General features: G+C 40.3%; 1 protein-coding gene across 1 annotated transcript in view; it reads right to left on the bottom strand.

The window, feature by feature from the left end:
• Positions 1–12032, bottom strand: part of vcanb (versican b) — a 42625-nt gene extending 30593 nt beyond the window's left edge. The window contains exons 1-6 of the mRNA XM_028462620.1: positions 11938–12032; positions 10372–10449; positions 9297–9695; positions 5557–5731; positions 2795–2922; positions 2421–2717 (exon numbers count right to left, since the gene is read on the bottom strand). Coding sequence (XP_028318421.1) covers positions 2421–2717; positions 2795–2922; positions 5557–5731; positions 9297–9695; positions 10372–10438 — 1066 coding nt within the window. The 5' untranslated portion in view covers positions 10439–10449; positions 11938–12032. The remainder of the gene's footprint in view (positions 1–2420; positions 2718–2794; positions 2923–5556; positions 5732–9296; positions 9696–10371; positions 10450–11937) is intronic.
• Between the last annotated feature and the right edge of the window lie 2446 nt (positions 12033–14478).

Below are 14478 nucleotides of genomic sequence, written 5' to 3'. Positions count from 1 at the left end.
ACCGTGAATGTGGTTAAGTTGGCCCAAAAAAAGCATGAAATATGGTGAAAAAAGGTTAAAAGTGACAATAATGTGTCATTAAACATGACATAAGGTCGATGGAGAAGTAGAAGAAATCAGAATAATGTAGCAAAAATGCATTAAAAGGAGCAAAAATGTGGCAAGAAAAAGTGATAAAAATAGGTTCAATTATGGCAAGTTTGGTGTAGTGGCAGAAAAATTATAAAGAAAAATTAGGCAAGAATGGGCTCAAATTGTTTTACAAAAATATTTTTAGTTTTATGAAGGCATCTGGCCAGTCGCGGCTCCTTCCCAGTGTGTCTCGCTACCCCAAATGGTGTCCTGACCCCAAGGTTGAGTGAAAGTCAGAGCATTTAGCGTGACTGAAATACACAGAACCGGCAACTTACTCTAGTTTGACAGCATGCAGCAGAGTTTGTGAGGGACTGTGTTGGCTGTAGTTTTAGATAAAAGCTGAGAAAAGTTAAGAGCCGACTATGGCTAGATTGATGTTCATAATTTGGTGTGTGTGTTTGGGCTCAGTGCTGGATCTGAACACTGCTGTTGTCCTTTTTCTCCGTCTCTGTGGATGACGTCAGCATGTTGGGCTCCTGCTTCGGCCTCAGTCTGTCAGAGTCCAGCTGCGAAGCATTACAGCTCCGCTCACGTTCCACTTCGGTCTGTGTTCGAGCGCACGTTGGGTTTTCCCCTCGTAAACAGCTTGGCCCTCCGTGAACAGAGCAGGAGACGACTCCTCAGGGCTCGGGCTACAAACTGTGTCCTCCTCTCTACACACCAGGATGGGACCGATTAATGTACAAACTAAATCATGTATCTAAACTCTGCAGAACCAATTGGAATTGATGTGTTGATGATGATGAAATAATGGGATTGTGATCCTGCAGGGAGGCAGTGAAAAAGAAGCAAACTCCCTCTGTCTTGTTTTACAAGGCCAGCACTGAGGAAGGGAGCGGCTCTGACCTGGTTTTCTACTCATTAAAACTATTCAAGACTCATTTTGGAGGCTTTAACAGCTTCATTTAGACCTGTTGTTTTATCGAGAATGGAGATAAAGGTTTTTCTTGTTTCTCTAAAGTCAGGAGGAGCACTGGGAAAACATCAGAAACCTGAAAAGACAACAAAATTGACAACGTCTGGAAGGAATACAAAACGGCTGCTGCACAGTGTCAGAAAAAGCCCTGAGAGATGCGGAGGAGATGTTTTTCAGCCCAAGACTTGTGTAGGTCCTCAGTGGAAAATAAGTGAACTCCCTCTGTCTTGTTTTACAAGGCCAGCACAAAGCTTTGGCCTGATTTTAGACTCATTAAAACTATTTCAGACACATTTTGCAGGCTTTTACGGCTTGGTGTGGACCTGTTGGGTTCGGATCTGACTAAAGCTGAGGTTTCAGCCCACATTCTCATTTGTTTCCCTGTTTCTGCACTTGTCCTGTTCAGGGAACTGAAACCTTACCTGATTAGTTTACTTCACATTCTCCAAAGAAAGCAGCAAAATGACAACAAAAACGTCACCAAAAAGACAAGAAAAAACCACAAAATGACAAAATAATCAAACAAAAAACACAAAAGTACTCAACAAAAATACACAAATTACACAAAATAAGACCAAAAAAATACACAAAATTATAAGATAATTACACAAAAAAACGAAAAGCCACCAAAATGACACAAAAAAGACACAAAAACCTTTTAAAAAAACAAAACAACAAAAAACACAAAATGACTAATTATTACACAAAAACAAACAAAAACTCTAAACAAGAAATATTAACAAAATGATTAAATAATGAAATACAGACAAAAAAATCCCCAAAAAACAAAAAAAAAAGAAAGGCACATGAAAAATACACAAATTGACTATAAAATGACAAGATAATTACACAAAATACACCAGAAAGACATGAAAAAGTCACCAAAAAACACACAAAAAACACCAAAAAGAACAAAACATCAACAAAAATACACAAAATTAATGATTATTACCCAAAACACACCAAAACGACTCAAACTACAAGAAACTATTACACAATAAAACAAGAACTTTTTCTTCACCTGGAAAGACGACACGGAAATAACTGCAATTGGAAGGAATCTTAATCAGCCACTGCATAGAAAAAGCTCTGAAATATGTTGAAGACACTCTTTATCAGTTTTAGAAGCCAATTAATGTGTCATTAATGTGCCAATAATTTCCTTTTAGATCATTTGTCATTTAACTATAACAATGACATCAAAAATCTAGTTTCAATTGTAAAATCCTGGATTTCTTTTCCGGTAAAATGGTGCGGCGCTAATTAGATCCTGTAGAAGTTTTGTGAAGTTTTGTAAGGATGACTCTTTGATGACAGATATCAGAAGGAAACAGTCAAATGTTACACAGACGAGTGTTTGCTTTCTTACCTTTGAAGCAGAAAGCTCCGTGGCGGTCGGCGGCGTCGGGGAAGCCGCTCTGGTTCATGTGCTTGTACAGGGTTCGAACCCCGAGCGTGCCATTGCCACACTGGGGATGGGGGACGGTGATCGGATACCTTACGCTGCCGTCCGACAGCCAGCCGTAGTCGCAGCGGTTAAGCCCCTCCCTCCAGGCGGCATACAGCTGTCCGGGGGACGCTAGCACAGCGTCGTGCTTCTGGCATTTCTCTTTGGCTTCCTGCCAGGTGAGCTTGTGGACGATGGAGGACGGATAGAAGACGTCACCTGCAGACGGAGCGCCCGGGTCACGACACCATGGCGGGAAACGACGCGGCGGACAGTTTGAAGTTTAAAGTTCTTACCGTGAATTTTGTCCACATAGCAGTAGACGTCGTATTTCTCGGTGGGGTCACGGATGCCGTACGTTCTCACACCGGGACGATGTAACAGGTTGCCTTCACAGCCGGAACGAGGCGATGCGATTGGATACCTGGACACAATAATCAAACCTTTTTTTTTAATCCTTCTTTTCATAAATCTTTCTAAGGAAAGAACCATAAATAAATTAGAGATGTACAATAGTTATGTAGATAACATTGTTGATGGCTTTGGGAATACTTTGGTGGTAATAAGCCTTTTCACACTCTGGAACTGCACATGTACGACCTGGGGGGTCATAGGTCGAGAGGGATAAAATCATCAACAAGCTCGTTCACTCTGTTGATATTTCCAACCTAATTTTAGTGCAGAGAACTTTAGTGCTTTAATAGTGTTTATAATATCCACTTTACACATATTCAGACTCGGGGGGACCAGGGTTTTCCGCTGATACCACTTTCGGCCTGATTTGAACACTTTTGAAAACCAATGGGAGCAGCAGTGTGGAAGCAAAGGCAGTCCCTTTGCTTCCACATGCACTGAGAAGGTCCAATTAGATCGAGCTCCACTGTTGGAAACAAAACACACTCAAGAAAGTGTGAAGTAATTTTCAAGTTCTAAGTTTATGTTAAACTTGTTTTTAGTTTTGTTCTTAATGTGCAAACATTTTCCTGGGATGTATAAGGTTTTAAAGAGCTGATCACAAGACAGGGAAAAGGCAGTTTTGGATAATAAATCAACCAAAATGTCAAGGTTATATTATATAATATAAACGGTGTTAATAACCCAAAAAAAAAGAAGCAAAATTCTGAGTAAATTAAAAAAAGAAAAAGTACATATTGCATAGTTACAGGAAACTCACCTTAACTCAGCAGAACATGAAAAATTATGAAGGATGGGTTTCTCAAAAGTCTATTCCTCAGCATACAAAAACCACTTTTTAATTCAAATAAACTCTTTATTTTTCCGGCCTGAAAATTGTGCTTTTCGCCTTGAGCGCAATTTCGACTATACCCGGGAACATATTTGGTCTCAGGGGGATGATGGCGTTCCGTTGATGCCACGTTTGGCCAGATCTGAGCACTTTTGAAAACCGATGGGAGAAGCAATATCAAAGTGAGAGACTTCTCTTGCTTCGACAAGTGAGATTTCCTTGAGTGTGAAAAGTTTTATGAGCCATGTCGTCCGACACTATTATGGGTCTGTCAATTCCTCTGTTTCCTCCTTACCAAATTGTTTGATTCATATGTGTTTTCCTTTGTTTAATTCAGCTTTTGGTGAGTTTTTTTTATTTCACTTCTTTGTTTTATGAAGAGCAGCCTCTCAGAAAACTCAAGATTTGGATTCATTCAGACAAAGCATTTGTGTGTTCTGATTCAGTGCAAAGATTTGGTTCTTTGAGCGACAAGGCCCGACTTCCAGTGTTTAGTGTTTCTAATGGTTTTAGAGTTTACACCTCTTGACCTTTAACATCACGCGCAAGATCTCAACGAGCATGAGATTTCCGAGCGTGTGAAAAGGCTTATTATATAAATGTCTATGTACTATCTAATAACTTAGCCACGCCCTTTTACCCTTTGACACTACACGGTCACTCCTGCTACATGCTAAGCTAATGTAAACATGTGGGACTGTTGGTATAGTATGGAGTTCCTTCACAGCCCATTTACCATGCTTCATCTACAAATTTTACCTAAAAAGAAATCTGAAAAAAATATGAAACAGCTGCTGCACAGAGTGTCAAAAAAGTCAAAGATGTGGAGGAAACATATTTTAGTTTCAATAATCTCAATAATTACAGTTCGTGCCTTGTTGGCTTCATTTGGATACAATGGAAACATTTTGCCATTCAACTTTGATGAGAACAGATCAACTCTTTATCTGTCTCTGAACAAAGTATTGAAGAAGTCAATTCTTAAAGACATACACTGTGTTCGAAATGGCATAATCCGTACTATACACTACAAACTCAATGAGTATATACGGTCTACTATATACAATAAGTATGATTAAGATGATGAGCGTTCCCATTGAAGTATACTTCCAAGTTTCCCAAGATATATTTCGAACCTACGACAAAAACCTGAAACACACTGAGGCTAAATATCTCTGTTGATTCTCCACCTTGGAAAGTTCTGAAAACATTGTAGGCAAGAAAGTGACCAAGTAGAATATCAACATGTGCTCATTTAATCCATAAAACTCATGTATCCACATTTCATGCCGACATATCAGAGATTTTTGGAGACCCTCCATTGTGCCACTGACAAAACCTTCGGTTAACTTCAAAACAAGAGCGCTATTTAGAAAAGCGTTTAAAAACGAGACAAGATGAGAGGCTTTTGTTTTGAAAAGTTGATGTTTGATTTTTAGTTTGAAGCCGGTCCCAGGTCAATTTTACATTCCACTCGCAATGCATCATGGGGGCGGTTGAGTATAACTATTGTGCCCACCGTGCACACTTTCCCGATATAGTATACATCCGGGTATTTCTCACATACTCAATCTTTCTATACTATCTAATGTGAACGCACTACATAGTCATTTTTACATCAGACTTAGTATGAGTAGTACGTTCGTATGTGATTTCGAACACAGCCAGTGTCATCCATTCGTGATCCTTGTTTTGTAAAAACATTTCTTGTTTTTGTTTGAAAAGTCAAAATTACCAGTTATACCACTAGGTAAATCCATATTTGTTGCTTCATCATTAAAATGTAAAAATGACAAAGATTAATTCCCGTACCTGACGGTTTGGTCGGCGAGCCAGCCAGCGTCACATCGGTCGAAGCCGTCTTCGTAGGCGACCGTGAGCTGCTCAGGAGTCGCAATAGATGCGCTGATGGCGTGACACGCCTCCTCTGCGGCGTGGAAGTCCAGGGTGTATCGGCTGGTGCTTGCACGATAGTGAAACACGACGCCTGTAACAACAAGAGTTAGAGTTGGAGTTTAGCTTTCACATTAAATTAAAAACCAGTGAAACGCTGATATTAACTCAGGGACAAATGGAGAAAATGCTTTTTAAAGAAAGAAAATATTACATGATTAAAAAAACAGCTCAAATCTGGAATGGGAATATGTAAAAAGGTGTTTTAAAGCATTTTATACATCGTAACAAAGAGCTCAAACATCTTCACAAACCTCTAAAAGTAACAGCTATCAAAATAAATACACAAAAGGGCAAGAAAAATACACAAAATGACAGAAAGATACACAACATAACTCCTAAACATAAAAATATGGAAAATGACTAAAAAGTGCGCAAAATTACCCCAAAACACACAAAACAACAACAAAAACACACACTAGTTATTTCCTGTATTAATGCTCAGATTGGTTATTATCATTTCTCACTAAAAGCTCCCCTGCTTGGACATTCTAACTGTTCAGCACTAGTTCATATATATATATATAAAGTGATATAGTTTTATAAAGCAGGGTTTCAGAGCTGAACTAACTCTGAAAGCAGCAAACTCTGCGGTGGTAACAAACCTCTAAAACCTGTGGCAACATCTTCAGCTTTGAAGTAGGAGCCAACATCTGGATGCAGTCAGTGAGGACAGTAAGGACTGCTGCTTCAGACTGTTAATGGGACTGTAAACTTCAGTGAACACGCACACGGCGATAGGGGAAATATGTTGCCCCCTGTGGTCACGGAGTCTAAGAGGACACCCGCAGGGATTCCATTAAACACATTATGACCAAATATAGTTTTTCATTCGTTTTATATTTGTGCCACTCCACACAGTCCATAGTTACCTTAATTAATTGTATTAGACATGCTTGGCACGACTTTAGAAAGTTTAATAGCTAATAATTACATCTGATGAGGGAAAACCAATCAAACAGAAATAAAATGGAGATGGGTAAACTTTGAAACAGAATTGGGGAAAATATGAAACGCAAAATCTTAGGCTCTACATTCACGCTCTGTGGGTCAGAACTAACATAGAAAGTGAACCAAAAGTGACATAGAGCCCACGGCATTGTAGGTAGGAAGAACAACAGCCCAAAAACAAGAAAACAATAAGGTAGAGAATTGGGAAATGGTGCAGGAATTTCAAGATATGTGGTCAGATAATCATATATGTGGATCGATGAGCCGGGCTTCTTCTTCTACGTTATTTAGTATGAGTAAGACTTATTTTTAACAATGAATCCAAATAGTTCACGGCACCTTACCACGGGTATTAATAGCCAGCGCTAGAAGGACAGTCCAGAGCAGGGAAACCAGAACCAGCATATGAACACACTCCTTACAGACCGACAGCACTTCTGCTATAGGCAGCACAACATCAACCACAAGAATTAGCAGCTGGAGAGGCATGTGGAAGCGCAGGGGCGGCAGTTCAAGGAACAATACAAAGAGTTTCATCAGGAGAAGACTCGCGCTATGAGCCACAGACCAAAGAGTTCAACTACAAACCAGAAATCGATCGTCTCAGTGACCAACTGAAGACTGAGAAGATAACACACAGCAGAGCGCCAATGGTTTCCACCAAAGACGACATCCAGGAGGAGCTAATGGAGCTGAAGGAGCAGCTAACACCCCAAGAGGAACTCAACCTGGAGCTCATCAAGAAAAGACAGGCCTGGATGGGAAAATTAACTTCCCTGAAGGAGGAGCACAAAGGCCCAAAGCAGGAAATGGAGCAAATCAACAAGGAAATGCTCGCCTGGTCCGAGCAGCATAAGCTTCTAGAGGAAGAGTTCAGCTGCCAGCAGAAGAAGAGGAATGGCGAGAAGAAGCAGAAGATGACGATGAGTTTTTCACTCTTGAAAGGGGGTCGCGACAGAAAATAACGTGAGAAATAAACCGAGAAACCCAGAAGTAACGAGAACTTCAGGTGCTTATGGGAAGTACAAATTTCTTTAAAAAACAAACAAAAAAAACTACTTAAAGCTGCAGTATGTAGAATTTTGAGACTTGTATTCAAAACCTACCGTTCCTTAGCGATGTCCTTGTGAACACGCATAATTGTGGAGCTCTTAGGGACTTTCCTCCTCAATAGAGACTGGTGACTAAAGACTTTATCTTGTGTTATTGGAGAGTTTCCTGATGTTTTAGATACGCTGACATGAATGCACATATCACTCTGTAGTTACTGTCCTGAGAAGCAGCTCCTCCCCCACCACACAGCACACAGGCAGCAGCAGTGATCCCAGCTGCTGGTCCGACCCACATCACTCTGCATCAAGACTGCAAATAAATTGCGTCTGTTCCCTCCACCTTGGCTTAGATAAGCTTCTCTTAGTTTACACACGATGTATCCTGTCTGTTCCTGCTTTCCCTCTGGAACCAGTACATGAGGCGGACCCTGCGCAGGCACGGAGTGTCTAACATGTGAATGTGCATCAAATAGTTGGACAGCCAATAGTAACGCCCCAAAATAGCTTATGGAGCACTCTGTAAAAAGATCTCTGATTGGCTGAAAAGTCGAGTCATGCTGCTGGATTTCTAAAACTTTTAAGGTGCGTTCACAACGTGATTTCAGCGACTCTGGCAACTAAATTACATTCAAAATCTATGTAAATGACGCAACGTCAAGCAACCTCCCTTCAAGCAACGTGACTCCAGCAACTCAATTGCATGATCTGAGTCGCCGGAAGTCGCTCAAAGCTATAAAATTTTAAACCTTTGAAGCAACTTCGAGTGATTCCTCACGTTGCTAGGGTCGATGAAGCAATGCAGCGAGCAAAAAGAATGACTATGTTCGGGCCACTCCTCACAGGTGATTTAAAGCTGCAGTATGTAGAATCCTCTCGCCGCTCCATTTCAGAATCGAAACCGAAACTTAGCCTCCCTTACCGGTATCTTTTGTGAACGCTCTTAGCGACTTTTTTCTGAAAAAATACATAATTTATCTGTGTTATTGTAGAGTTTTCTGATGTTTTAGAGACTCGAACATGAATGCACGTGTCACTCAGTTACTGCCCCGAGCAGCGGCTGCTGTCTTCTGCTTGATTTGTGTAACTGTTGTGCCTAACGCCGCAACGGAGACGCTGGAATGTCCGCCATTGCACTTGGTATGTGAACGTTCCTGACTTCATTCGAGCAGCCAATAGTAAAGCCCAAAAATGCCCATGGAGCACACTTGTTTGTTGAAAGAACTCTGATTGGCTGACGTCCTCCTGGATTTCTAAACTTCATTTACAGGGCCAGGAGAAGGAGAAGAGATTCACTGTCCACTCAGAACACTTTGGATTATAATATGCTTAAAGATGATTAAGGGTTTTTGACCAAATGATGCCATACTGCAGCTTTAAGGAACTATAGTCGCTGAAGTCACATTTTTATGCAGAGCCACAAGACTGAGCAAAATTACACTGTCCTCTCGGAACACTTTTGAATTACAAATGCTCAAATGTGATTATGAATTTCTGACCAAATAAAGCAAACTGACTCACATACTTTAGCTTTAAATACAGTCATGACATACTTGAATTTGTTAAAATCCCCTTGAGAGGTAAAAATGCCCGACTCACCGCTGACCTGGAGGCTGACGGTGTCCTGCCGGTCATCCAGCCCATGCATCACTTCGCAACGGTAAAGCCCAGCGTCGCTTGCCCGTAACTTCACAACCGTCAGCGAGGCATCACCGACGGATCGTGGGTGGCTCTGCACCGACACCCTGCTCAGGAACTCCTCGCCCACTTTCACCACTCCGCCCTGCAACACCAACACCACCGTCTCAGTCCCCCCATCCAGCTTGGTCCACTTGATGCGGAGCTCCTCGTCGGGGTCTGCGGGGGCCGGGGTGGCTGTGGGGCCACTGGTGGAGTTAGTGGTGGAGTCCGGGTCGATGGAGAAGTGGCAGGGCAGAACCACCCGGCTCGCCAGAGAACCGACGACCTGAGAGACCTTCTCCATCCTCTCTGTTACCTCTGAACAGACAATCAAAAAATTAGCTTAGCCTTTAGCTTTATTTTAGTCCTCAATATACTGTTAGTCAGCACTTACGTTTCACAGCATTTAACAAAAACTACGCACAATACAACGACTTTGGCACTGAGTATTTTTTTGTTTTTATGTCATTTTGTGTTTTAAGTGTCAATTTGTGTGTTTCTGGAGTTGTTTGTTTCTAGTTGTTTTGTGGTGTGTTTTCGCCTTTTTGAGTGGTTTTATGCATTTTTCAACGCATGAAGTATTAGCACAAAGACACGCTTTTGGAAAAACATGTGGTCATGTAACCGACAGGAAAAGATTGAACTTGAATACTTCTGTAACAAAAGGCACGATTGTAGTATCCTTTCTTTAATGAGATAAATCACATTAAGATAAAAAAAAAAAAAAAAGAAGGAAAAAGTGAACAAAAACTTTAAATAAAAATGCAATAACTGCAACCACCACATTTAAAAACATTTAAAATGTTTTTAAATGTGGTGGTTGTGGTTTTATGTATCAGTTATTGGCCATAGGAGTTCAAACTGATCGATTATGGGCTTATTTGGAGAAAATCCATATTGGCGCAGAATTATTACTAATTTGTATAAAGTATCTTTGGGATTAAAAGAGTTTGAGAAAGTGTGAGAGTTTCAGATGTAACAAATCTGGTCTCACCTGGATGAGGCCGAGCCGTGCACAAACACAGAAAGCAGAGCAGGTGTGCGACCACCAGTCCCATCATCTTTACACAATCTGCCAAAAAAAAAAACAGACACACAACATAGCAGAAAGAGGTTTTAAAACACATGAAATCAATAATGTCATCCTCATTTGGCCACTAGGTGTCACACTTTTTTGAATAAGAGTAACTGAACAGCAAAACTCGATTATTGCGCCACAAGTACTGTGTTACAACCTTTAAAGGACTTATATGTTTATATAGATATAAATTCTCAATTTTTCAGTTCAGACACCTGCGAATAAACGTTTAGTGTATTTGTAGATGTCGCTTTGTTCATAACGTGTTTTGTAAAAACATCAAAATGTACTTTAACCTATTTGCAAAAACCAAGGGGAAAACATTTGAATTATTATTCATAGGTAAATATGCCATGATCCTTAAATTAAGTTAAAATAAGCTTAACACATCTGATTCAAACTAATTAAACTGTAAGCTCTGCTAGCTTTATAATAGAATAGATGCTGATCTTGTGTTTCAAAAATGCTGTTGTGAGAAAAAAACCCAACAAGATCCGACTTCACTGCTGTCATCGTCATCATCATCCCCACCAGGGGGCGACACTGCATATTTGCTTCAGTTTTTTTTTTAGTACACCAGCAAAACCTCAAAAAAAAAAAAAAAAGTTACCCTCAATTTTAGGGTAATTTTCACTGCTTTTAACACTTTTCTTATGGTGTGTGTAAATAGGCACATATAGGATAAAACATTTATTTAGGATAAGACATCAAAAATAAAAAAAGTAAATGAATAAAAAGACATGAATTGGACACAAATTAAATAAAAATACATATTTGTTTCTATTTAAAAATAAATAGAAACAAATAGAGATAACTAAGCATCAACAAAATAAATCTAATAAAATAAATGCACAGATATGTCATAAATAAAAAAGTTAATTTATTAAATACACATAAAGAAATATAATAGTAAATAAAACAACATTTTAAATAAACAAATAAACAAATGGGACAAAAAGAAGTGTAATATGTAAATAACTTAAAAATAAACATGTTGAGATAAATGCATATACTTTTGCACATATGCTCTATTTCTATATTATGGTATGTTTTTATTATTCTATATATTTCCATTGGCCACTGCCCTTTGGGGACTAAAAACTTAATTTGTATCGCTATTTAAGTAATTGTGAAGCAAAACAAAGTAATTTCTTTATATTTTCACCACATCAGTAACTTTTTCTTTGCAGTTTGTGTGAAGATATTGGACAGTTTGTAAAGTTTCCAGGCTATCCAGTTTCCAGTTTATCTGCTGGTTAAGGAGATTAGTTTGGGTTATTTTCAGTTCTCCTGCAGGAAAAGTCCCTACAGGTCAAAGGATAAGATAGCAGAGATTTTGGAGCATCTAATTGATGTGCTTATCAATCAGCTTCGTATCAGCCCAAAGTTATCAGTGCGAGAACATTCCTGACCACCCAGGAATCTGTCTCCCAGTTGGGGACAGAAACTCAATGGACGTTCATAAGGACTTTAAATTCTTACCTTTGCAAGAAAATCTTAAAAAGTCCGTGCGGGATGGTTGTGGTTGTGCAGTTCCCTCCTTCAGCTCCAAGCACAGGCTACAAGTTCAAATCCACTTTACCCGAGTTATTATCCTCAGAGGAGAAGGAGGAGGAATACACACCGCCCAAAAAGGGAGGGAGGGAGGAGGGAGCCATCCAGCTAAGGGAGGGAGGGCTGAATGTGATGGAGTGAGGAGGCTAAAGTACACAACCCTAAACTTCAGTATGAATACAGACACGGGCACTGAAAAACACTGCTCTGTAGGCTTTCCAAGTGTTAATGAGAGGTGATGTAGAAGTTGGATGTTCAATAAAAATCATTTTAAACTCACGCTAATGGAGGTCGACGTGTTCGAAAAACTGTGACGTCGTGATTACTCAAGGAAGTCCAACATTCACTTAACTCACACTGGTTTGATGAGCTTAAAGCCATCTAATGGTTGCCATAGTAGCGTAGAGACCTTCTCAGCTGGAAGACCTGCGCGCTACACCCAGCGCCATTTCATAGTCTCAGGCTGTGTTCAATATTGCATACTAACTACTACTCATACTCAGTCCTGACATCAAACATACCCTGATGTATAAAATGTAGAGACATTTTTTAAGCATGTACAGTGGGCACAAGTAGTCATAGTCTGGATAGTCCCTCCTATTTCCTAAGTGTTAGGAGGCTGTGATGGACTGGCGCCCTGTCCAGGGTGTACCCCCGCCCAGCGCCCTATGAGAGCCGGAGATTGGCACCGGCAGACCCCCCGCGACCCTGTTTAAACGGGATAAGCGGGTGTATGAAATGGATGGATGGATGGATGTTAGGGAGTCTTCCTAAAGGAGTTAGGGAAAGGCCATCACGTTGTATGATAATCGACGCTCTTCCACAAGGATGACGTATAAATCCGTCGGCCAGCAAAGGTTAGTGACGTCTGCTGTGGTAAAACTACAAATTTTAAAATGTACTACTAAAACACTTCCCCTGTGGCCTATAACCGCTAATATAATTTTAATATTACAAGGTTTGAATGTAAATCAAAGGAAAAGAGGCTACCAGGCTATGAGGAACAAAAGTGAAACTAAAAGAACGTCTCATTGAGAATGGTTTCTCACACTCACCTTCCATTCAGAAAACAACATCAATCCAAAATAAGTATGATTTTATGGAATTGTTACATTTATGAAAGATATAGGCCTGCATAACGTTGTAGGCATACACACGTACAACCACACAAAGGCACAAAGGTAAGAAATTGTGGGTCAGCATTATCTGGTCTCCTTTGTTAAATGATGCATCAGTGTTTCCTAGGCTAAAGGAGGTTATAAAGGAAGCATTGAGCCTCGTTTCCTTAGCCGTTAGAGAATTGGAACGCTCCTTATCATGGCCGCCACTTAAACACTTCCGGGGGTAAAGGAAAAGTTGATAGGAAAGGAGACAGGAGGGACTATTCGGATGTACCCAGTCTCACCCTTCCCATGATGCATTGCGAGCGGAACATAAAATTGTCGTGGGACCGGGTTCAAGCTAAGAGATAAACATTCCCTTTTCAAAATAAAAGAACCTCATCTTGTCTTCCATTAGTTTTTAACATTTTTGTAAATAGGGCTCTTAATTTGAAGTTGACCAGAAGTTTTGTCAGTAGCACAATGGCGGGTCTCCGAAAAACTCTGAAATGTCGACATAAAATGTTTTTCTGCGAGTTTTATGGATCAAATGAGCACATGTTGATATTCTTGGGAAACTTGGAAGTATACTTCAGTCGGAACGGTCATCATCCTAATCCTCCTAGTCAGGACCACTTTAATCAAAATAAATGATTTATTTACAGTAAATGTGCATTAGGATTTGTATAGCGCTGTTATGCACCCGTCTAGGAGGTAGGTACATAAACATATTACACCGGAAGGTATTTGTCCCCAGTCCCCAAATAACTGATTTAAACAAACAGACATGAGGTATATTTACAATTTATCGTGTTTCAACAATTTTACAAAGCAATAAAGAACAAAAACAGGATCACAACTAGGGAGGCCAGTCTAACACTCACGTTTCTAAAGATCCAGAAAATCACTGACAGAAAAAAAAACAAAGGCAGAGAAACTGAACAAAGTCATTACTATAACCACAGATCTCAGTCTTTGGAGGCTGGGAACAACGAGGTGTGCTGCTGTCAGAGGCCCCCTCCCCCCCCCCCCAGGTGTGGCTGGCTTGACGTGCGCGGCCTGCCTGAACTAACGCTATGCTCAATTTATAATATATAGTAGACACTATATACTCATTGAGTGTGTAGTGTATAGTACGCTAGTATGCAATTTCAAACACAGCCACTGTTTCCTCTTTCCTGGTAAGTGTAACATCAAAATCGGTCCCCTGTGATGTTCCTCGTCTTCTTTTGAATAACATCATAATAACCAAGGAACTGAATGCTGATGACACATAACCAAGCACTAAAACGTCAGGTTGAAGACCACCTCTCCATAGAGTCTCTATGACAGCGGAAATACGTTTGCGTGACGTCATGAGCACAGCAAA

This window comes from Gouania willdenowi, chromosome 12 (assembly GCF_900634775.1).
Source record: "Gouania willdenowi chromosome 12, fGouWil2.1, whole genome shotgun sequence".
Taxonomy (NCBI): domain Eukaryota; kingdom Metazoa; phylum Chordata; class Actinopteri; order Blenniiformes; family Gobiesocidae; genus Gouania; species Gouania willdenowi.
Note: the sequence above shows the minus strand (reverse complement) of the source record. Positions and strands in the feature narration are given on the sequence as shown.